A 23,236-nucleotide genomic window follows, 5' to 3' on the forward strand; every position below is an offset into this window, starting at 1 on the left:
TCTGCTGAGGTGAATGTTTCATGTGTTTTTTAAAAAAAAATATTTTATTTTTTTGCAGTGTACTCCAATGCCCTCCAGGAGTCAGCCAACAGCATACTCTACAATGGGCTTATAGAGGAGCTAGTGGATGTGCTTCAGATCACAGACAAACAGTTGGTGGTAGGTAGCCTCTCAACTGTTCTTATTGCTCTAGCACTATATTGCCATCTATAATTCTTGTTCATTGTTTAGAGTGAATGCAAAGTTTACATTCCCTCAAGTATTAATCATGCATTCATATATGCACTTCCCTTAAAATCAGAAAAATATGTATTCGAGTAGATTCAAGTTTATTGTCATTGTGCAATGAGAAAAGATGCTTTCAGATAAAATCTATTTTAAACCCAGTATATATTTTTGATGACCTCTCAAAAATATTATTACATTGCAGGATATCAAGGCCGCCTCTTTGCGGACTTTGACGTCCATAGTCCACCTGGAGCGGACCCCAAAACTCTCGAACATTATCGACTGCACAGGCACAGCCTCCTACCATGGATTTCTACCTGTGCTTGTTCGCAACTGTATACAGGCTATGATTGGTAAGGAGATGGAATTTTAGCTCTGTTTGAGTCTGGTACTTCTGCGTTTTTCTTGGGTGTCTGGTTTGATGACATTCTGTTTTTTTTTTTACCTGGGGTTTCAGACCCACTGATGAAGCCGTATCCACACCAGTTTGCTACGGCCCTCTTCTCCTTCCTCTACCATCTGGCCAGTTACGATGCAGGTGGAGAGGCTTTAGTATCTTGTGGTATGATGGAGGCCTTGCTAAAGGTTGGTGCTTTGCTGTTTCCTCTTCACCTTCTATATTCCCTCATTTATGCATCTGGATCATTTAATGAGTCAGTGTTCTGTGAGGACTTATCGTGAACCATGCCACTTCAGGTGATCAAGTTCCTTGGGGATGAGCAGGACCAGATCACCTTTGTGACACGGGCAGTGAGAGTTGTGGATCTCATCACCAATCTGGACATGGCTGCTTTTCAGTCCCATGGTGGCCTCTCAATCTTTATCTGCAGACTGGAGGTACTGAAAGTCCCCCAGCACAGCTCGTTCAGTCCCATGTTCATGCATCAACAATTCAGCTCTTTGCCCTCTGCCCTTTTGTTGTCGGAATGTGACCCCATTGTTTCTCTGTGCAGCATGAGGTTGACCTCTCCAGGAAAGAGTGCCCTTTTGTTATCAAACCAAAGATCCAGAGGCCCAGCACAGCTACTGAGACAGAGGACATGGACACTGATATGGACAGTTAGTACCACCTCTGTCATATTTACTACATGTGGTACCATATTTAAATTTATAGCAACAGTCATCGTTTACTCACCCTTATGTCATTCCAAACTGGCATGACCTCTGTGGAACACTAAAACATCCGTAGAAGTGATTGTCTCTAGGTGCTCTTTTCCATACAATGAAAATGTATGGGGATGGGCACTGACAAGCTTCAAAATAGCAATATAATTAATAATTATTTTAATTAAATTAAATAATTAAAAGTAGTCAGAATGGCTCTTGCTTTATATTACAAGTCTTCTGAAACCATACTGTCACTTTTGAGGAACGGACCAGAATTTTAATGAATATTATTCACTGAAAATCTTGTTCTTTGCTATATCTCTCAAATCTCATTCGCACTTGCTCATATTCAATCTTGTTGCATCATGTTTTGCCATGAGAGTTGGTGTTTGGCTGTAAATGGCGCCATATTTGAATAAATGTGAACACTTGGAATTAGGGCTGGGCGATACATCAAATACCCACGATATAATCGCAATGATTTAGCTGACTATATAAAATTCAACAATATCGTGAATATCGCAGTTATTTTAATGAGCCTTTTATTTGGCCATTAAGTTTCATAGAGTGCATCAGTAGACACATTTCAGGATCCTTCAGGGCTATATATTTAATCAAAATGGAGATATGATTATTTAACTGCCAAAGGCTGCGATTATGGACTGATAAACATAGTCTATGTGAACCGGCGACGCGCTGATCTGTGTGCACTCGCGGGGGCATCGGGGATCATGGACTAATGTTTTTAGCGCAGTTCACCTGCATTGTGAAGTACTGCCGGTTCAAACATTCGCGCAATTCCAAACCTTAGTAACTGCTATAAAGTTATTTGAATATAAATTGTACAAATCTACAAATGCGGAACAGTAGAGTTTGACAGCGGTTCACAAGATGCAAAACTCTTAACTGTGAAACAAACATTGCACTTTCCATTTCATAATAAAATCTCCTGATGAAGGTGAAGCAAGCATGACTGCAAACCCCAGTTTAGGGTGAAAGACCTTATTCACACTAGTGCCATCTTTGATTTTTAATGGGAATGACAACGAGGCTGTTAAGGATAGACTTAACATCTCTTCAATGGCACGAACGGTATAAAGCTCTAAGATCAAATCTGATTTTCCACAACTCATTTTTTCTGGAGTTCTTTGTATACTGAATGTTCTTGAACAGATATTTTATCATTGTTTTGTCCGTGGAATGATCCAAAAACACTTTAAACAGCAGTACAGCCCATTGAATAGACCGTAAGTCTATCCCTCACAGCCTCGTTGTCATTCCCGTTAATAATCAAAGATGGCGTTAGAGTGAATAAGGTCTATAGGACAGAAATATATTAATTTATCTTTAACAAATCTTATCCTGAAAATAATAATAATTCAGTATTATATTATAATAATAAACTTGACTGGGTTCCACAGTAATAATTTAGTACTATGCAATATTCATCTGGTTTCCAAAAAATAAGTGAAGTAGTTTTCGCACACCTTGTTCATTCACAAAGAAAAATGTTTTAGTAGAAATATATGAAGGTAAATCATATTTTTATTAAGCTTCCATGTATGATTGTATGTTAAATATAAGTATAGATGTGCAAATCAATGAAAATGATTACATTTTACTCTCCCTTGTGTTAATTTAGTGAAAAACTGTGGGAAACATGCCTTCATCATTTTTAAATAGATTTTTATTTAATGCCTTTGAAATATTAATTCCACATGTCTACAATTTTGTCAGTTTTGATGAAATGATGGTTCCTCTGATTTAAAAAAACAAAATACTTTTATGCTATTTCAGAGCAAAAACATAATTATCGATATATATATCGAATATCGTCAATTTGCTGAAAAATATAGATACAATTTCTGAAGCCGTATGACCCAGCCCTACTTGGAATGGCATGATGATAAGAATTACATTTTTGTGTGAACTATGTTTAAAAAAAAAAAAAAAAAGATTTTCAAGACTGTATATGTATAGACAGACTTGGTATCTCCACTTTGTGTTTTTGTGTGTAATGACATCATGTGGATTCGTATTTATATCCATGGTTTAATGCAATCACCCTTAGAATATTTTGAAAGCTTATTTTGGTCTGCACTGCCTGTTACTTGAAGTTGCTCTTGTCTTTGTAGTGTCAGAGGTTGCCATGGAGAGCAGTCCTGGCCCCTCTGGTTCCAGACCAGAGACAGACTCTCGAGCACAGAGCAATGCAGCTAGCACCCCCAGAGCAGGTACAACAATTAAACTTCCTTGCAAGTCTCCTTTTATAATAGGCGTAGTACAGGAGAAACTGGAGAATTGTATATATATGTGGAGTGGTGGTGGCGTAGTGGACTAAAGCACTGAACTGGTAAGCAGAAGGTTGTTGGTTCGATCTCCACAGCCACCACCATTGTGTCCTTGAGCAAGGCACTTAACTCCAGGTTGCTCCAGGGGGACTGTCCCTGTAATAAGGGCACTGTAAGTCACTTTGGATAAAAGCGTCTGCCAAATGCATAAATGTAAATGTAAAATGTAAATATATTTTTTTCTTTTGTAACAGGAGTGCAGTGCATCCCTCAGAGGGCTGCTCTGTTGAAATCTATGTTGAACTTCTTGAAGAAAGCCATTCAGGACCCTGCATTCTCTGACGGCATTCGTCATGGTATAAAAATTGTAGTCTTTAAAAGTGCTATAATTATCAAATATTGGTTGGCAGTGAGGGTGGTTTGTTTTCATTTGCTGAAAGTGATCATGTTTATTGCCTTTGTACTCTCTTTATAGTAATGGATGGGTCCCTCCCTACCTCTTTGAAACACATCATCAGTAATGCAGAGTATTATGGACCCTCACTGTTTCTCCTGGGTAAGCACAAGTAACGGTGCCTCTGCTGCTGAAATAGTAGCTGAGCTCCATATGCACAACTTGATTTGGATCTAGCTTTAAAGTCACTTATCATATAGTAGATTAATAGACAGTCCCAGAGCGTGCGGTTGAAAGAACAGCCTTTTAAAAAATGTGAAATTAAGTTCTAATTACTTTGAAGCTCTGAAACGTGTGATTTCTTCGCCTGTTTTGTAGGCTTTCTCTTATTTTCTCTCGCTCGCTCCATTCTCTTTTTCAGCAACGGAAGTAGTGACGGTGTTTGTGTTCCAGGAGCCCTCTCTACTGTCCTCTTTGCAGGACAATGGTCTCACTGATGTCATGCTACACGCACTGCTCATCAAAGATGTGAGTCTGCCATTCTTTCTCTCTAGCAATATCCACATCTTTCACTTTTAATTTAGTTTTTTTTGTTTTTACTTATGCCCATGCATGCTTTCCTTTCAAAACATCTTTTGTCTCTTTCAAAGACTGATCTAGCGTACATCTCATCACCCCCGGTTCTGGTCCTGTTAGACCCTCTATGTCCCTTTTTCCTAATGTTCTTGTAACCACTTCTCTATTGCTGTATTCCTCCCTCTTACATAATCCAGAAGTTTTTAGACTTAACCCAGTGCACACCTTGGCCTCTCAGTTGTTCTCTCTTCTCCCATTGCCATCCTATACTAATTTGTTTTGCTTAATTTTTTGTTTCTGCAGGTCCCTGCTACCAGAGAAGTGCTGGGATCCCTGCCTAATGTCTTCAGTGCCCTGTGCCTAAATGCCCGGGGTCTGCACTCCTTTGTGCAGTGCCAGCCCTTCGAGCGGCTGTTCAAGGTGTTGCTCTCACCAGACTACCTGCCAGCCATGCGCCGTCGACGTAGCTCTGACCCACTAGGTGAGTGGCCCCTATGGTTGTACCTGTTGCTCTTCACAGTCAGTGAATTGTGAGGTGAAATGTATAGTCCAGCCAAAAATAAAAATAGTCATTTGCAAACCCATATGACTTTCTTTTTTTTCTGTGGAACAGAGAAGGAAATGTTTTTGCAGAAAATGCTCTTTTTCCATAAAATGAAACCTGTTAGGGACCAGGGACAGCCTTGGTCACCATTCACTACATTACATGGAAAAGTGCAGCTTAGACATTTGGCTAGATAATTATTTTTGCGTTCCACAGAATAAATTGACTCATGGGTTTGGAAAATAACTTTTCTTAAACCAGTTGTGTTTGGTGATAGTGGGAATGTGTTTATAACAGCTAATGTGTTTCTGTGAAACAGGTGACACTGCCTCTAACTTGGGCAGTGCTGTTGATGAGCTAATGCGACACCAGCCCACACTGAAAACCGATGCTACAACAGCCATCATCAAGGTAAAGTGGCTAGTGCTGAAACATCTTTCCATTTTGTCTTTAGAAAAGACCTTCGAATGCAATGTTATTTGCATATTTAAACTCAACTTTTCATTCCATGTCCTAGAATTTGATTTCTGTATTACGTTGACCTTTTAACAGTTGCTGGAAGAGATTTGCAACTTAGGCCGATCACCTGAGTACATATGCCAGAAACCCTCCATACAGAAAGCGGACGGAACTGTCACTGTGCCTCCAGCCCGCTCCAACCACGCTGCAGAGGAGGCATCCAGTGAGGATGAGGAGGAGGAAGATGCTCTACATACGTTTGGCCAACAGCAGGGGGAGCCAGAAAGCAACAGACAGTTAGTCCATCAAAATATCTTCTATGTCTATCTGGGTGGACGATGAAACCAGGTTCCTTGCTGTCACTGTATCATTTAGGAACCTAAGCTGTTCTTATCTGTGTGTGTGTGTGTGTGTGTGTGTGTGTGTGTGAAGATCTATATTGATTCAGATGTTAGTAATTAGATTATATCTTGAACAAATAAATGTTTTTTACAGAGTGGTGGGCACAGAGGAGCGAATCCCCATTCCTCTTATGGATTACATCCTCAATGTGGTATGTAATGACTCAAGTCCTCTGCATCCTGTTTTATTTATACTCAATCTTCTCATTATTATGCCTGAATTATTACATTATTATGAATTTTAGTTTTCTCACAAGGACCAGAACTAAAATATAGTGTGCGTGTTTGCTCTAGATGAAATTTGTGGAGTCCATTCTCAGTAATAACACAACAGATGACCACTGTCAGGAGTTTGTCAGTCAGAAAGGCCTTCTACCTCTGGTGTCAATCCTCGGGCTGCCCAACCTGCCCATAGACTTTCCGACCTCTGCTGCCTGCCAAGCTGTGGCAGGTGTCTGCAAATCTATACTGGTGAGATTGAGACCTATTCGGAAGATATATTGCCATTTTTGTCAGGAATAAACATATTTGTCAGTTATTCTGCTTTGGTCTCAGTGATGTATTTCCTAGTTTAATTCAGTTGATGTCAACCAGATTGATCCAAAATACTTTAATCCCCTCGCTTTCTCTCTCACTGTGGTTTAGACTTTGTCCCATGAGCCAAAGGTTCTCCAGGAGGGTCTTTGTCAGTTGGACAGCATACTGACTGCTCTGGAGCCTCTCCATCGGCCCATTGAGGTTCCAGGTGGCTCTGTGCTGCTTAGAGAGCTTGCCAATGCAGGCCACGTCACTGATGCAACACTGTCGGCTCTTGCCACCCCACTGCTGCACGCCCTCACTGCGGCACATGCGTACATCCTTATGTTTGTACACACCTGCAGAGTTGGACAGGTATACGGGCTGCTGTTCATAAAAGTTTTGCCTTTACAAATATTCAGTGTTTGAGTACTAAGTAGAGTCTGGAGGTGGAGATTGTCAGAATGTGAGCAATTACAGTGGCGATAACAGTGCCTCATTCCTCCTCTCTCAGAGTGAGATCCGTGCTATCTCAGTGAACCAGTGGGGCTCTCAGCTGGGTCTTAGTGTTCTGAACAAACTAAGTCAGCTCTACTGCTCTCTGGTGTGGGAGAGCACTGTGCTGCTGTCCCTTTGTACACCAAACAGGTCAGTACTGCTCTCATCTCACACCTGAAACTGTAACAAATGGTGAACATAAATTAACTTGACATACACCTTGGTATTGGAATTTACAGATCCATTCCATGGTTTAAAAAAAACTTTCAGAATTTGGTACAGTACAATACCGAATTATGCCAAGTCTAAAAAGCTGGTTGTCAATGTGTGCTAACTGATACAGAATGTTCTTGTTTGTTATTTCTGATGTGTTTGTGTCTGTTTTGCAGTTTGCCCCCTGGCTGCGAGTTTGGTCAGGCTGACATGCAGAAACTTGTACCCAAGGAGGACAAACCCTCCAGCAGCATAGCAGCAGCAGCTGCAGGCAGAAGGACTGGTAAGAAAAACAATACTGCACTGTGGCTGTGCTGCAAAATAGCATCTTCATAAGACATTCTTTCTTTATCTGTTATTTTAATTATCTTTTTGTTATTTTAGCCAAAGAAAAAAAATATTTTATCTCCATTCCACTTCAGTTCCTTCTACAACAATGTATTTTTCTTTTCTAAACCTTCTCCACTAGCTGAGACAGAGACCCTATCTGTGGGGGTGGACCCCTCTGCTCAAGGTTTGCTCGAGGGAATGGGGTTGGATGGAGACTCCCTCGCTCCCATGGAGACGGACGAGCCCACCGCCACTGACCCGAAGGCCAAGTCTAAACTCACCCCTGCCATGGCAACACGCATCAAGCAAATCAAGCCTCTGCTCTCAGGTCAGAGCAAGTGTCTTAATCAGCCTTGATAAGCTGTCTCACCCAATTTTAGCCATTTGCTGTCTACCCTTACCAGAAATAAGAAAAGGTCTTTAAATAAAAAATAAAAAGATCATCCTCCATTTCCCTCTTTCAAAAAATAAATTGAACTGGAGTAATAATAAAGCTGCTGTTTATTTGGTTTGTCTTTCTGTATATGTCCGCAGCCTCATCACGTTTGGGCCGGGCTCTGGCAGAGCTTTTTGGGCTGCTGGTGAAGCTTTGTGTGGGCTCACCTGTCCGTCAGCGGCGTTCTCACCACACTACCAGCACGGGTACCGCCCCAACACCGGCTGCTCGGGCCACCGCTTCTTCTTTGACTAAACTCCTCACAAAGGGCTTGAGCTGGCAACCACCTCCCTACACGCCCACACCACGCTTCAGGTGTGGTATACATGCAGCTTTATACCAAACATCACTCTATTATGTAGAGACCATAGCGTCAACATATTTAAAGACTGGTTAAGAAAGGGAGCTGCTATCTGGCCAATGTAAACAGACTTCCTTGACTCTGAGCCCTGTGTTTACTGGAGGTGTATGAGACGACTATAATAAATATTAATGTGCTTCTCTGCCATTATTCAGGTTGACATTCTTTATTTGCTCTGTTGGCTTCACCTCACCCATGCTGTTTGATGAGAGGAAGTATCCATACCATCTTATGCTGCAGAAGTTCTTCTGTTCTGGTGGCCATGATGCGTTGTTTGAGTGAGTGGAGAGGAGCCTCTTTACTGTTTACTAGTCCAGTGCATGATCATGGAAAACCTGAAAATATCAGAGAATTTGAAATTGTAAAACAGTGGCCTTGGAAAACTCATGGAAAATAATGAAGGCTTAGAGGGACATGTAAACATCTTTGCGATTACTGCAGTGAATAAACATTGACCAAAGTTTTTCATTGACTACGAATTGCTTTTAGTGAATACTATATTAATATTACTCTCTATACTACAGTTTAATACAAAATATTTTTAATAAGTCTTAACTCTGTTTTCCAATGCTGTATCAGGACATTTAACTGGGCGCTGTCCATGGGAGGAAAGGTGCCCGTGTCAGAGGGCCTAGAACATCTTGAGCTGCCTGATGGGACAGGGGAGTTCCTAGATGCCTGGCTGATGCTAGTGGAGAAGATGGTGAACCCCAGCACAGTGCTGGACTCCCCTCACTCTCTGCCTGCTAAAGTGCCTGGAGCAACGCTCAACACCCCACAATTCAGCGCCTTGCGCTTCCTCATCGTCACTCAGAAGGTATAAATGCTAATTATATTAGTCTTAATTATGTATTATAGTGTTGACGTTCTATTTAATTTAATGCAGTTCAATTCTACTTTCTCCAACTCTTATTTAGGCTGCATTCAGTTGTATCCGTAACCTGTGGAACCGTAAGCCCTTGAAGGTTTATGGTGGGCGCATGGCTGAATCCATGCTGGCCATTCTGTGCCACATCTTGCGAGGAGAACCCATCATCCAGGAGCGCCTGGCCAAAGAGAGGGAAGGCACTGCTCGACCTGATGAAGAGGGCAGCTCTTCTAGTGCTGGAGCAGCAACCGTATCCTCCGGAACAGGGGCAGTAGTTGAAGGAGTGCCTGCAGTTGCTAATGGGAGCACTGCCGGAAGCTCTGCAGAGGAGGGCAGCAATTCGACAACCCGCAGAGAGCCACAAGTCAACCAGGCCCAGCTCACTCAGGTACCGTCACGTCCTGTTGTTATATGACAAACCTTTTTTGAGGTTAAAGAAAAGGTTTACCCGAAAATGAAAATTGTCATCATTTACTAATCCTCGTGTCGTTCCAAACGAGCATGCTGTTATTTTTCCATGGAAACAAAAAGAGATGAAGCATCTTCATATACAATGACCACAGGCTTTCAAGGTCTAAAAAAAACACTATAATGGTAGTCTATAAGACTGGGCTATTTTCCAAGTTTTCTGGAGCTATAGATTAGGGATGTGTGGAACGACTAATTTCACTGATGTTTAAATGAAAATTCTGAAGTCTACTGGTAAAAAGAAACCAACCTTCAGAAAACAGTATAAAAAAAAATAATAATATATGCGACCTATTTAAAATTTCTATTCCAAATCCGATGCTAAATTCCATTGATAAGGGTCATTTATCTGTGACGTGCTCGGCTTGCATTATGATCATTGTACTTTAAATATAGAACATGACACGCATTCACTGAATCAACATTAGCAAATATTTAACAGGCATATTTATTGAAAACAATTCACTAAGTAAAAATTGCTTAACATATTAAAACAGTCAGGACATTGTTGAAAATAATTAAGTAGGCCAAGCCAAATCTATGAGAGAAAAAAATGCACTGAAAAGTTGCGTGTATTTCACAACGTGTTGACGTGCATTAGCCATTGATCTAATATGACAGCTGTTCAGTAAAGAACATAACCAATAACATTAATGATGTAAAAAAAAGTAGCTATAGGATAGATAAAATAGGCCTGTGATTTAGCCTACAATTAACCTAATGTATTCTAAACATGACGTGCACACAGGATAAAATATATTTTAACCCGTTAAGCAGTCGGCATCTCGTTGAAAATAGCCTTAATCCCTAATCAGCAGATTAAAAAATTATATTCCTAGCCTAAAACAGTCATTTTCTAGGCTACTTACTCAAAAGCATACATTTTTTGATGAGCAAAATTAGCATGTCGACATGGTCCGGTGAAAGATGGAACTTGACTGTAAAGCCAAATGTAAATATGAAAAAAAAATTATTAATTTAATGGGGGGAAAATATTAACCGACTAGTAATTCCAGTGTCGACTAGCAGCATCAGAACCGTTTAGTCGACTAGTCTGATACATCTCTAGTTATAGAACAGCTTTTTGTTGTGAATTGACCATGCTTTTTTATTTTATTTTTTTCTTACTGTTTTTCACCAATAATCTTCCTTTCTGTGGCACCTCTCAAATCAAATGTGGCACCTATGGTGCTTGTTTGATGTCATGATGTTTGAAGACACAATACCAATGATTTTTTTTATATGGTTGTGGAAAATAGTACCCAAATCATTTAGACTACTTGTCTGGTGCTTTTATAGTTTTTTCTTGACAGCCCATGGTCACTATGGTAATGGTAACTGTCGTTGTTTGGAAAACATCCATAAAGATTCTTCATAATTATTCATTTGTGTTCCACAGTAAAAAATCTGCTACATTGATTAAAACTTTTTTTGGTGAACTTTTCCTTTAAGGTCTTTATGTTGTAACTATCAAAAGAACCAGTATTGTCAACTGAGATTGTCTTTGCCTCCTTTACAGCTAATGGACATGGGCTTCTCCAGAGAGCATGCACTGGAATCTCTGCTGAACACCAGCACTATGGAACAGGCCACAGAGTACCTGCTCACGCACCCTCCTCCACTGCTTAGCGCAGCTGTCAGGGTAAGAGCCTAACATACAGTCTCAGTCTAATCTGTTAGCAAATCTCCGTGCACGCACACACTAGACAGGAAACACAAGTAGGCCCAAAAGGAATCTCCATACTTTTTTCACTTTATCTGTGCTGATTTTAAGGGAAAAATCTGGAACTCTGAGCAAGGGTATAAATACGTTATAATAAGTTGAACGGAGTGTGCCAAAAAATTATTAAACACACACAAGGTGTTGGGGAATGTTGTAGAACTTTGTTTTTGATTGTGTAGGCACAGATTCTGTTCAGGCATAGGTATGAGCTAGTGTAGTCACTGTGAGCTTTGTTTCTGTAGGAGTTCACCATGTCTGAAGAAGACCAGATGATGCGGGCCATTGCCATGTCTCTAGGTCAAGAAGTTAGCATGGAGCAGCGCTCAGACTCACCTGAGGTGGGCACACAAACACTCCTTTTAATTTCACACCGAAGCAGGAATAACTGAGTAGCACAGTATAGGTCTTATCTCACCTGTCTACTTCACATCTTAGACAGATGTTCTCTGGTCTTTCAGTAGACCCACGATTGACAACCCTGTTGCTTTGTGTCCGCAGGAAGCTGCTCGCCGGCGTGAGGAAGAGGAGAGGAGAGCGAGGGAGCGGGTAGAAGAGGAAGAGGCACGCTGTCTGGAGCGCTTCCTGGAAGCTGAGCCTCTGGACACCACAGAGCTACATACCTTCACAGACTCAATGCTGCCTGGCTGCTTCCACCTGCTGGACGAGCTGCCAGACACTGTCTACCGCCTCTGTGACCTGCTTATGACTGCCATCAAAAGAAACGGCGCTGAATACAGAGACCTCATCCTTAGACAGGTGGTCAATCAGGTCAGTACAGCAGCCATCATCATTTCCACTCAATTGGAATCATGATTGAGTCTTTGGTTTTTACTATTAAAGGGGTCATGACATATTTTATATATATAATTTTATATATAAATATAATTTTATTATCTTCCCTGAGTTCCACAAATAATGTTTGTGAAGTTTTTTTGCTCCAACAGTCAATTTAGTAATATATAATAATTTTATACCCTGTCTCTGGCCTTCTGTCTGAAATGCTCTGTTTTGGCTCCACTGTCTCCTTTAAACTTCAACGTTACCAGCAACTGTTATGATTGGCTGACATCGGCAGCCACTCGAATACAACCATGTGTTAAAGTAAATCGGAAGAAAATGAACAAGCTGCACAACATTATAAAACTTATAATGGTAAACACCTAACGTACATCCAACACATTTCATCTAAATGTATAAAACTGTTCACCTAAGCACAGCAACTCTCAAACAGTCATGACATTTGAAACATTCGTGAATGAAACTGGTTACTTAAGTTTTTGCAATCAGGTCCAGTAGGGCTGGGCGATATATTGAATATTAACAATATAATCTAGATAATTTTGCTGACTATGTCAAATTAACCAGTATCATGAATATCACAATGAATTTAATGTGCTTTCATTTGGCCATTAAATTTCATAAAGAGCGCATCAGTAGACTAATTTCACTATCCTTCAGGGCTGTACAATTAATCCAAAAAACATCAACATGGAGAGTTGGTCTTATGTGATTATTAATCCACAAAAGGATGTGATTTAAAGACAGATAAACATGGTCTGTGTGTGATTCAGAACAAACCACACACTGATCGGTGTGCATGCGCATGGCGGCGCTATCAGATCAGTTCACGTGCAAAAATCAAAGTAATGCAGGTTCAAGCATTCACGCAATTCCAAACATTAGAAACAGTTACAAGTTATTATACAAATCTACAAAAGCGGCACAGAATAACAGAAAAGGAGATTACAGCGTTTCAGGAAATGCAGAACATTGTAAACTGTCAAATACACATTGTCTTTGTTGTGTCAAACAAAGCTACTTGTGAAGTTGAAGTAAATACAACAGTAATTTCGGTGTCAAAAGAAAACCCCCCAGTTGAAGATGAAGTAAACAGGCCAGAAATATATTACTTTTGTATAATGCAAATCCAATAATCAAAATAATAATGATAATTCAGCATTATATTATAATCAACCTGACGTGTCTCACGGTTATAATTTAGTATTATACAATGTTCAACTGAGGTTTCAAAAATAAATCCGTGAAATAGCTTTGCACAGTAAAAACGTTTGAAGGTAAATAATGCTTTTTATTAAGCTATGTATTATTGTATATTAAATATAAATATAAAGTGCATATCAATGAAAATTATTGAATTTCATTCTCCCTTTGTGTTTAATGAAAAACTAATTATTAGATTTTTATTTAATGTCATTAAAATATTTAATCTATTTGGCTACAATGGCTGTTTGGATGAAATGGTAAAAAAAAAGTTATTTTGAGCAAATACATAATTATCAAGATATATATTGAATATCGTCAATAGGCTGAAGAATATCGAGATATAATTTTAAGACATATCGCCCAGCCCTAGTTTCCAATAGTGTTTTTAACTGCCCCATCCTTCAATAACTTTTCCTTTGCCAAGCTTGAATCATAAGCTGCTTTTCCACCATCGGGCCAAACCATTGTCATCGCAAAACCGTACCGCTCCGTGATGATCCGGGCCAGTTGGTGCGGTTATGGTTTATTTTTCCACTATGGTGTGGTGAAATCAGGTGAATGTCCATAACAGATCCATCTGTTGGCAGTGGCGTGAGAGGTAAACATTGGAGCGAGTGCACTATGGAGGATGATTGCATGTTCCAGTTTTTCGGACTGCTTTTTTCCCTGGTTTTACTCTAATACACAGAAAAGACACAGCGCATGGCGCAAAAAGTAAAGCAAAGAAAAAAGGCGAGAGGGGTTCCATCATAGGGGCTTGTGTATGCCCCTGGACACGAACATGCTGAAAGGTAAAAGTTCCCACACTAGCTAAAAAGGATATTTATTGACAAAATATTATATGAAAATAGTAAAAGAATATATTGATATTTAAGTTTTAATGAGCAAGTAATCTACTTCCCTGACGAAAAAGACATGTAGAAAAATAAATGTAGGCTACAATAGTTAAACCATCATAATAAAATCATGAAGATGCACAAAACGAGTCGCTACATACTAAAGCCATCCTACCAGCACGTTTGAGTATGGTTAGCTAACTGTGCCGAGAATTTCGGGCCGAAAACTTTTTATAATCGTGCCGTGCCGAAATGTGCTCAAGTGGAAATGCTACTGTAACTGCACCGTGCTTAGAACCGTTCGGCCCAATTGTGGAAAAGCGCCTGTTCTGTGAGTGGTTCTAAAGAAATCCACACTGATATAAGCCGAAAACTCATACAATCCACGCCGAAATGTTCTGAATATGCAAACATAATTCAATCCATGGTGATGTTGGGGGCACCAACAGGCCAAAGCAGAGATGCTGGTCTTCACAGGAGCGACATCTCACATCTTCTGTGTTTGTTTACACACAGAAAGGCATGTGTTTATCCCAGTCAGTGGCAGCAGCAGAATGAGATGCATTTTTAAAAGTTGCACTTCTACTGCTCTTATAACGCAGTGCCAGAATTGATTAAAGACGTCCATCTAGTGCATGTTTACATAGACCAACAATTACAAAAGCACAGGTGCAAAAACGGTCCAGGATGCGTTTATACTCAAGAGTAATGACTTGACATTGTGTCTTTTAAAAGTGGCATGAGATGCATGATAACAGTCAAAGCAGTTCATCAAGTGAATGACAATATAGAAAAACATTTAAATCCAGATAGGCACATGAAGGTGTCCTGTGTAAGATCCCCTTTGGTGTAGATTAATCTCCCACAACAGGTCCATCTCTCTCTCCTCTACAACTGTTTGACTGACTGAGCACCAGTGGGTGGGGCCAAGGGTGCAACGACGAAAAATAGGCATTGATGTCTTGCTGAAGAGGCAGACATATGCAGATGTATTTAGTCCTTGTGATGTCACAAGTTCCACAATTTCCAAACGAGCTGCTCTCTCTCTTTCTATTTAGGAGGATTCGATTTCTATTTGCAGATCCTTGGCATTCTAGCTGTCAGTTTGTCCAGATACTCAGGTTACATTTCACCCCACACTTCCTGTAGCACTTGCCATAGATGTGGCTGTCTTGTCGGGCACTTCTCATGCACCTTACAGTCTAGTTGATCCCACAAAAGCTCAATGGGAACACTCTTTTCCAATTATCTGTTGTCCAATATCTGTTTCTTTGCCCACTCTTAATTTTCTTTCAAAAGTGGCTTTTTCTTTGCAGTTCTTCCCATAAGGCCTGCACCCCTGAGTCCTCTCTTTACTGTTGTACATGAAACTGTTGTTGAGCGGGTAGAATTAAATGAAGGGGTTGGTGTCCGCTTGGCCAGGTGTCGCGGATTGAACATGAACTTTCAATTCACGTAAAACTGGGGCTACACACAAACACCAAAATATAACAGGAATTCGATCTACCAGACTCATATCCACCAAAAAAAAGTGGCTTAAAGAGCACCTATTATGGTTTTTTAAGCGTGCCTAATTTTGTTTTAAAGGTCTCATACAATAGATATACATGCATCCAAGGTCAAAAAACACTTTAATTTGCTCAATTTAAATTGCAGCATTACCTTTTTTTCCCCAGTGCCAAAAATGACTCGTTCAATGATCCGTTCTAAAGGATTCATTCTAAACTCCTTTCAGAGAGCCTACTCTGCTCTGATTGGTCAGATGTCCCAGTCTGTTGTGATTGGTCTACCGCTTAGTGTAGTGTTCGCGAGCAGCCAGTGAAGACCAGAGGTGGGTTTTTTGTTACCAAATTATGTAGGTTAGTACAGGAAGTATGTCTGGAATTACTAACGACTTGTTTCAGGTGTTCAGAATCGGTTCTTTCTTTTGGGAGTCAATAATTCCATTTGTCGGGCACTTTGATTTTTGAAACTTTGCATACTTTTTTACATTCACAAACAGCTACATAACACACTACATGAAAGGTAGTATTTGAAAACCCATAATAGGTGCTCTTTAAATCAGCTATTTAGGAGCATTTGAATGACTGAGAGTAACTGAAGATGGTGGTGCTACATTGAAGCACATCATTGAGCTCGGAATTTGCATAAGCGGTGTTGTTCTATGTTGGAGCATCTCTGATTATATACCTCCTATGTATTTGTTGTATATTTATCAGTTTGACTATTGTAGGGCTGCGCTTAGAATGCATATATCCATAAACACGTCCACTAACATGTTAAATTTTGATATAGGATGATTTATATGTTTTTGCCTCGTAAAACTGTTTGACCGCAGTTTTGTCTCAGATGGTAATCTAACTGACAAAAACAAACACCGCAGCATCCCTAGTCATAATTACTAAGAGTTACTCAATTTATATCTTTAAAATTGATTGTTCTCTTTCTGGATGCTGATTGGTCAGTACAGCATTCCACCTGTGGTTAAATGCAGGATATAAAGAAGATGGCACTTAATGAATTTGCTTAATTTAAGTTTGAGAAGTTGTGTCCTTTATTTATGATGTAGAGAGATATTATGATGTAGGAAAGGCAATACAGCACTCAGTGCCATGCTGTATAGTGAGTAATATGTAAGGCTAAAAGGGTTGCAAGCACTCTACTTAAACGTGACTATATGAAGAAAATTTCACAAATAAATAAATGTCGAATTAAGCACTTGAATGTGCACATGATGCCCAAAAATGCCGTTTAGGTAGATAGCTCTTTAAGTTTTGAGATAGTCATCATGTGCTTTAGAAGCTATCCTCAGCTGTATATATGTTTGTGCATTTACAAAGGTGTGGGAGGCCGCCGATGTGTTGATAAAGGCTGCCGTGCCACTGACCACTAGCGACACCAAGACTGTGTCTGAGTGGACAAGACAGATGGCGACTCTCCCCCAGGCTTCCAACCTGGCCACCCGCATCCTGCTGCTCACGCTGCTCTTTGAGGTACACCGTCTTCCACAGTCAGCTGTATCACCAGTGTTTATTATATAATTATTGTTTAATATTTATACACCTCTAAAAGAACTGGAAGATCTCATCCCTGCTCTGCATACATAAGTAAATATGCCTACTGTGTCCTTCTGATGGAAGTGTGTCTTGCTTTGTGCCACAGGAGCTGAAACTCTCATGTGCGCGGGTGGTGGAGAGCAGTGGCATCTTGACTGTGCTGATTAAGTTGTTGGAGGTGGTACAGCCCTGTCTGCAGGCTGCCAAAGAGCAGAAGGACATCCAGACACCCAAGTGAGTTGCTGTCCTTCCCCTGCCTGCCTGACTGATAAGTCACTGAGTTTACTAGAAAGCACAGCAGCACTGCTGACTCAAGCATGTTAGAAACTGAGCATCTGCATTTAGATGGGGAATTATGTTGTATATTGGACCATATACTACACATGTATTGTTGAATGTTGTAAGATGCATGACTGAACAACATTTTTGCACTTATGCAGTTTTCATACACATGCTGTATGGGCGGGGGCTGGGACCTTTATGATGTGCTAGCATATCAAACTCTTATTTTAAATGGTAAGGACATTTGATTTCCATGATATATCCCCTTTAACTTAACCCTATTGTGTTTTTTCTCTAGATGGATAACCCCTGTGCTCCTGCTTATTGACTTCTATGAGAAAATGGCTGTTTCGTCCAAACGAAGAGCCCAGATGAACAAGGTTGGTGCCAAATGAAGCGTAAAGGCAATCTGCTGCCATTATATACTGTGAACATGGCGGTGCATATACTGAATGTGACAATTTTCTTTTTCATCTTAGTACCTGCAGCCTAATGGGAATAACTGGCGCTGGTTTGATGACCGTTCTGGCCGCTGGTGCAGCTATAGCGCTAGTAACAACAGCACAATAGACTCCGCCTGGAGGGCGGGAGAGACCAGTGTCCGCTTCACTGCTGGCCGAAGGAGATACACTGTCCAATTCAACACCATGGTGCAGGTAATAGCTATAAACTGTTCTTGCATAGAGGACATACTGCTGTGGATCAGTTGGAAATGAAAATGAGTTCAGAAATGCCAGAAAAACCAAGAATCGTGAGTAACAGATCTTGTTCTTGTCGCTCTCTCGTCTTCAGGTGAATGAGGAGACTGGGAACAGACGTCCAGTTATGTTGACTGTGCAGAGGGTGCCGCGAATACCCAAGACCTCTAAATCGGGAAGTGTCACTGATACTGAGAGAGAGGAGGGAGATCAGAGAGCCAAGACAGAGGAAACACAGACAGACACAGGTGAGGACACAACAAGCCCTTTTTACAGATAAAGCACCATTAATCTTGTGCTACTTTTTCAATAAGTTTCTATTTTTTTTCTTTCAGATAATACTACTTTCAAGTTATTCTACTTTCAATTTGCTCTTACTATCAAATTGAGTTCATTAAAATTTTGGAGGTTGTTCAGGAGTTTAAGTTTTTCCTCCCTGCTTCCTCAGATTCCACTTCTGTGGCTGTGGAAATGGCGCCCCCTAAAGAGGAGTTGGAGCAAAAGGATTCGAACACATCAGCTCCCTCCACTCTTCAAGACCCCTCTGTCTTCAGCATCATTGTTGTGCAAGGGTTGACGGAGGAGATGATCACCATTTTGATCCGCGCCTGTGTCAGCATGATTAGCGTTCCAGTGGACCCAGACACTTTGCACGCTACCTTGCGGCTCTGTCTGCGTCTCACACGCACGCACCATTATGCCATGATGTTTGCTGAACTTAAGAGCACACGCATGATCCTGAACCTCACGCTGAGCTCTGGGTTCAATGGCTTCACCCCACTGGTCACGCTTCTCTTTCGACACATCATAGAGGACCCAGCCACACTGCGTCACACCATGGAGAAGGTGCTGTTTTTTCACCTGAAGGCTACATTTTTCTTTTGTATTAGCAGGGCTCAACAAAGGATCTTTTTTTTTTTTTTTTTTTCTGGCCTGGTCAATGAAGAATACTTTTATTAAACATTTTTCTGTGTATTTTGTAAAGATTTCTTTACAAAAGAATGATGCATTCATAACAAGAAACAAATATTTAAGTTAAATTTTTCTCATTAAATATCCTGTTACCCTTCTAAATACTGTACGTCACATTACGTGACTAACATGGGTTGTGAATGCTGTTTCATATTAAATTTAAGGGGCATACACAGGAAACATTCCTGCGTTATTTGTCTCTCACTCTGGTTTTTATTGTTTTTCTCCTGTCTTTTCTCAGGTGGTGCGGTCTGCAGTCACCAGTGGTGCAGGAAGCACTACTTCAGGTGTGGTGTCAGGTAGTCTGGGCTCCAGGGAAATCAATTACATCTTGCGTGTTCTTGGCCCAGCGGCCTGCCGCAACCCGGAGTGCTTTACAGAAACTGCGAAGAGTTGCATCCGAATTGCTCTACCGGCCCCGAGAGGCGCTGGGTCTGGTATGACACAAAATGTCCCTAAAAGCCAAACATCTCCCATATATCAGCATATGTACTGTTATTTGTAAACCAGTTAACATATGTTACTTTCTCTGTCCAATACTCAGCCTCCGATGATGAGTTTGAGAACTTCAGAATAAAGGGTCCAAATGCTGTCCAGTTAGTGAAGACCACACCCGTGAAGCTGTCTCCGTTGCCCTCCATACCAGAGACAATTAAAGAGGTTATCTATGACATGCTAAATGCCCTAGCAGCATATCACGCACCAGAGGAGGGTAAGAGACAGTCAGCAGTCAGAACCCCCCCCCAAAATAGTGTGCTTGTATCCAGATCTATCCAGCTATATGTCATCTCTCATAAACTTTTCTCAGTGGATGGGGTCTCTTTACATTTTATGTGTAGCAGAAAGAGGAGAGGAGCGGGCAGCAGCAGTACCGGGGAGTCAGGACCTGTGTCAGATCCTGCAGGATGTTGGGGATGATGTCTACCAGCAGTACAGACTCACCAGACAGGGCAGTGACTTTGACTCACAGTCTGCCTTCCACATAAATGTAATAGTCTATATGTATATACAGTGTGTAAAATGTTTGTTTTATAGATGTATGTAATTTGTGTTATTTAATTTTTGCGTATTGTAAGTCATTTTTTGTATTATCAATATACAGTGCATTCAGAAAGTATTCAGACCCCTTGTTTTTTCACATTTTGTTATGCTGCAGTCTTATGCTAAAATGCTTAAATTTTTTTTGCTTAAAAAAATTCACATCAATCTACACTCCATATCACATAATGACAAAGCAAAAACCTGATTTTTGATATCTTTGCAAATTTATAAAAAAAAAAAAAAAACTGAAATATCACATTGACATAAGTACTCAGACCCTTTGCTGTGACACTTGAAATTTAGCTTAGGTGCATACCATTTCTCTGGATCATCTTTGAGATGTTTCTACACTTTGATTGGAGTCCACCTGTGGCCAATTTAATTGATTGGACATGATTTGTAAAGGCACACCATCAACCATCACTGCAACACTCCACCAATCTGGGCTTTATGGCAGAGTGGCCAGACGGAAGCCTCTCCTCAGTGCAAGACACATGAAAGCCCACTTGGAATTTGCAGAAAAGCACCTAAAGGACTGACTGTGAGAAACAAGATTCTCTGCTCTGATGAAACGAAGATTGAACTGTTGTGCCTCAATTCTAAGCGTCATGTCTGGAGGAAACCAGGCACTGATCATCACCTGCGCAATACCATCCCAACGATGAAGCATGGAGGTGATAGGATCATGCTGTGGGGGTGTTTTTCAGTGGCAGGGACTGGGGGACTGGTCAGGGTTGAAGGAAAGCTGAACGTAGCAAAATACAGAGATATCCTTCATGAAAACCTGGTCCAGAGTGCTCAGGACTTCAGACTGGGCCAAAGGTTCACTTTCCAAAAGGACAATGACCCTAAGCACACAGCCAAGACAATGCAAGAGTGGCTTAGGGACAACTCTGTGAATGTCCTTGAGTGGCCCAGCCAGAGCCCAGACTTAAACCCAATGGAATATCTCTGGAGAGACCTGAAAATGGCTGTCCACCGACACTTCCCATTCAACCTGACAGAGCTTGAGAACATCTGCAGAGAAGAATGGCAGAAAATCTCCAAATCTAGGTGTGCAAAGCTTGTCGCTTCACACCCAAAAAGACTTGAGGCTGTAATAGCTGCCAAAAGTACAGAGTTAAGGGTCTGAAAAATTATGTCAGTGTGATATTTCAGTTTTATTTCTAATAAATTTGCGAAGTTATCAAAAATCTGGTTTTTGCTTTGTCATTATGGGGTATGGAGTGTAGATTAATGTTAATTTTTTTTTTTTATTTAAAGCAGATTAGCATAAGGCTCCACATCACAAAATGTGAAAAAAATGAAGGGGTCTGAATACTTTCTGAACTGTACATAGTCTACAGAAATTTGTGGTGCTTGCTAAGGCAAACTTCACTATTGTTATTGCTCATACTTATTTTACTTTAGCTTTCGTGTAACTCGTGCCACATGACACATTGCTCATGTATGAAAAACTTAGTAGCCCCAGATATACATGAATTATAATGGACTGAAGTGTGGGACTGGCATTAACTGTGGGTGTTAATTATATTCTTTCAGGCTCAGGTTTTTGCTGCCGATGGTGCTGTTGCAGAATCCTCCCAGTCTGGAACTCCACAAGGAGAAGGTTCGAACCAATGCACGCATGCACTCTCTCTCTCTCTCTCATATTCCCTTCAATCAGTGATCTCTTTATCCACACTGACCACGTTTTCTTACTTTTGTTGGTTCCTTTACTTGCCCTTGACTTATTTTGCCCTTATTGTTGTCTCTCTGTCCCTAGCCTCTACGCCTGAGGAAATGCATGAAGAAAAGAAGGAACAGGAGGGAGAGAAGGGAGCTTCTTCAGAGGAGAGCCGAGCTGCAAAAGCTAAGGCCAGCAAACCCCTGATGCCCACCTCTACCATCTTGAGACTGCTGGCAGAGCTGGTGCGCTCCTACGTTGGCATTGCCACTCTCATCACCTCTTACAACTACACAGCTGGCCAATCAGAGCTCATTAAGGAGGTGGGTTATATTGGAGTTGACTTGCCACCAAAGCTGCATTAATGCCTGAGTGTTTCTGGTCAAATTCAGCACTTTTCTAATACAGCTTCTTTAAGAATTGAGCCTATTTGTTCATAGATTTGAGTGCCTTTAAAATGTATTCACCCTCTTGGACTGTTTCAAGTTTTTGTTATTTGTGTTAAATATATGTAATACTTTTTGGTGAATTTGTCAGTGTTTTCAGTTTCATCTTTATTTTTTTGTTTTTTATCAGTGGCAAAAATGACAAATTAAGTCCTCTGTGGTTCAGTGTGCAGGGTTCCCACGTGTCCTGGAAAACCAGGAATTTTGCAATGCAGTTTTCCAGTCATGGAAAATTAGAAAAATACCTAAATGTCCTGGAAAATAATTATTTGTCCTGGAGAATATTTTAGTATAATAAAACGGTTTGACTGGGTTGCTAGCAAGGTTTTTGTAGTACATGGTAACAGTTGGGACTCAGAATAGTCAAATACACAAACTGCCGGCAGCTGCGAATTGTGAAACAACATTAACGGTTAAGGGCACTTACACCCTCATGATTGATTACAGCAGCAGCCAATCGTGTGCTTAGCAATCGCGGTCCAACTGAGGCAGATCACTTTATTGGTTACAGCTACGGCCAATTGCGTGCTTGGCCACAGCAGTGCGTGCACAGTGAGATGTGGCATTCTTGAAACTTCTCATTCATAAACAAACTGAATAACCTGGTACTTGTGCTGACCGACTGAATGAGAGGGGCAAGTTGTTTTACTTCAGCATCGGCAAGTGAGTCTACATTGTTCATCACGGAGAGAAAAGGGCGGAAGAGCTATTAATGTGTAAAAGTGACTGATGTTCATACACGTTGAGGGGCTTTCACATAACTCTCGTCAGTGCAGCCAAATACATTGAAGTCTATGAAGTGACTCGTCAGCTCAGCCTCGG

At 40.8% G+C, this 23,236-nt stretch overlaps 1 protein-coding gene across 9 annotated transcripts in view; it reads left to right on the plus strand.

Moving 5' to 3' along the window:
• Window positions 1-23,236, plus strand: part of LOC127419154 (E3 ubiquitin-protein ligase HUWE1-like) — an 83,541-nt gene that overhangs the window by 8,515 nt on the left and 51,790 nt on the right. For 7 of the 9 annotated variants that reach the window (XM_051660316.1, XM_051660315.1, XM_051660323.1 and 4 more), the window contains exons 11-46: window positions 59-159; window positions 431-581; window positions 686-813; window positions 925-1,065; window positions 1,182-1,287; window positions 3,471-3,569; window positions 3,881-3,982; window positions 4,102-4,182; window positions 4,442-4,548; window positions 4,900-5,077; window positions 5,460-5,551; window positions 5,693-5,895; window positions 6,095-6,152; window positions 6,295-6,471; window positions 6,646-6,891; window positions 7,031-7,164; window positions 7,404-7,510; window positions 7,697-7,885; window positions 8,092-8,308; window positions 8,510-8,632; window positions 8,934-9,171; window positions 9,272-9,610; window positions 11,210-11,332; window positions 11,656-11,751; window positions 11,912-12,181; window positions 17,094-17,246; window positions 17,416-17,543; window positions 17,890-17,971; window positions 18,071-18,247; window positions 18,384-18,537; window positions 18,738-19,135; window positions 19,503-19,698; window positions 19,806-19,973; window positions 20,101-20,249; window positions 21,845-21,911; window positions 22,068-22,291. In XM_051660316.1, the coding sequence (XP_051516276.1) occupies window positions 59-159; window positions 431-581; window positions 686-813; window positions 925-1,065; window positions 1,182-1,287; window positions 3,471-3,569; window positions 3,881-3,982; window positions 4,102-4,182; window positions 4,442-4,548; window positions 4,900-5,077; window positions 5,460-5,551; window positions 5,693-5,895; window positions 6,095-6,152; window positions 6,295-6,471; window positions 6,646-6,891; window positions 7,031-7,164; window positions 7,404-7,510; window positions 7,697-7,885; window positions 8,092-8,308; window positions 8,510-8,632; window positions 8,934-9,171; window positions 9,272-9,610; window positions 11,210-11,332; window positions 11,656-11,751; window positions 11,912-12,181; window positions 17,094-17,246; window positions 17,416-17,543; window positions 17,890-17,971; window positions 18,071-18,247; window positions 18,384-18,537; window positions 18,738-19,135; window positions 19,503-19,698; window positions 19,806-19,973; window positions 20,101-20,249; window positions 21,845-21,911; window positions 22,068-22,291 (5,702 nt within the window). The remainder of the gene's footprint in view (window positions 1-58; window positions 160-430; window positions 582-685; window positions 814-924; window positions 1,066-1,181; window positions 1,288-3,470; window positions 3,570-3,880; window positions 3,983-4,101; window positions 4,183-4,441; window positions 4,549-4,899; window positions 5,078-5,459; window positions 5,552-5,692; window positions 5,896-6,094; window positions 6,153-6,294; window positions 6,472-6,645; window positions 6,892-7,030; window positions 7,165-7,403; window positions 7,511-7,696; window positions 7,886-8,091; window positions 8,309-8,509; window positions 8,633-8,933; window positions 9,172-9,271; window positions 9,611-11,209; window positions 11,333-11,655; window positions 11,752-11,911; window positions 12,182-17,093; window positions 17,247-17,415; window positions 17,544-17,889; window positions 17,972-18,070; window positions 18,248-18,383; window positions 18,538-18,737; window positions 19,136-19,502; window positions 19,699-19,805; window positions 19,974-20,100; window positions 20,250-21,844; window positions 21,912-22,067; window positions 22,292-23,236) is intronic. The other 2 variants (XM_051660321.1, XM_051660324.1) reach the window with 2 other exon arrangements.

Source organism: Myxocyprinus asiaticus, chromosome 28, assembly GCF_019703515.2.
Source record: "Myxocyprinus asiaticus isolate MX2 ecotype Aquarium Trade chromosome 28, UBuf_Myxa_2, whole genome shotgun sequence".
NCBI classification, from domain to species: domain Eukaryota; kingdom Metazoa; phylum Chordata; class Actinopteri; order Cypriniformes; family Catostomidae; genus Myxocyprinus; species Myxocyprinus asiaticus.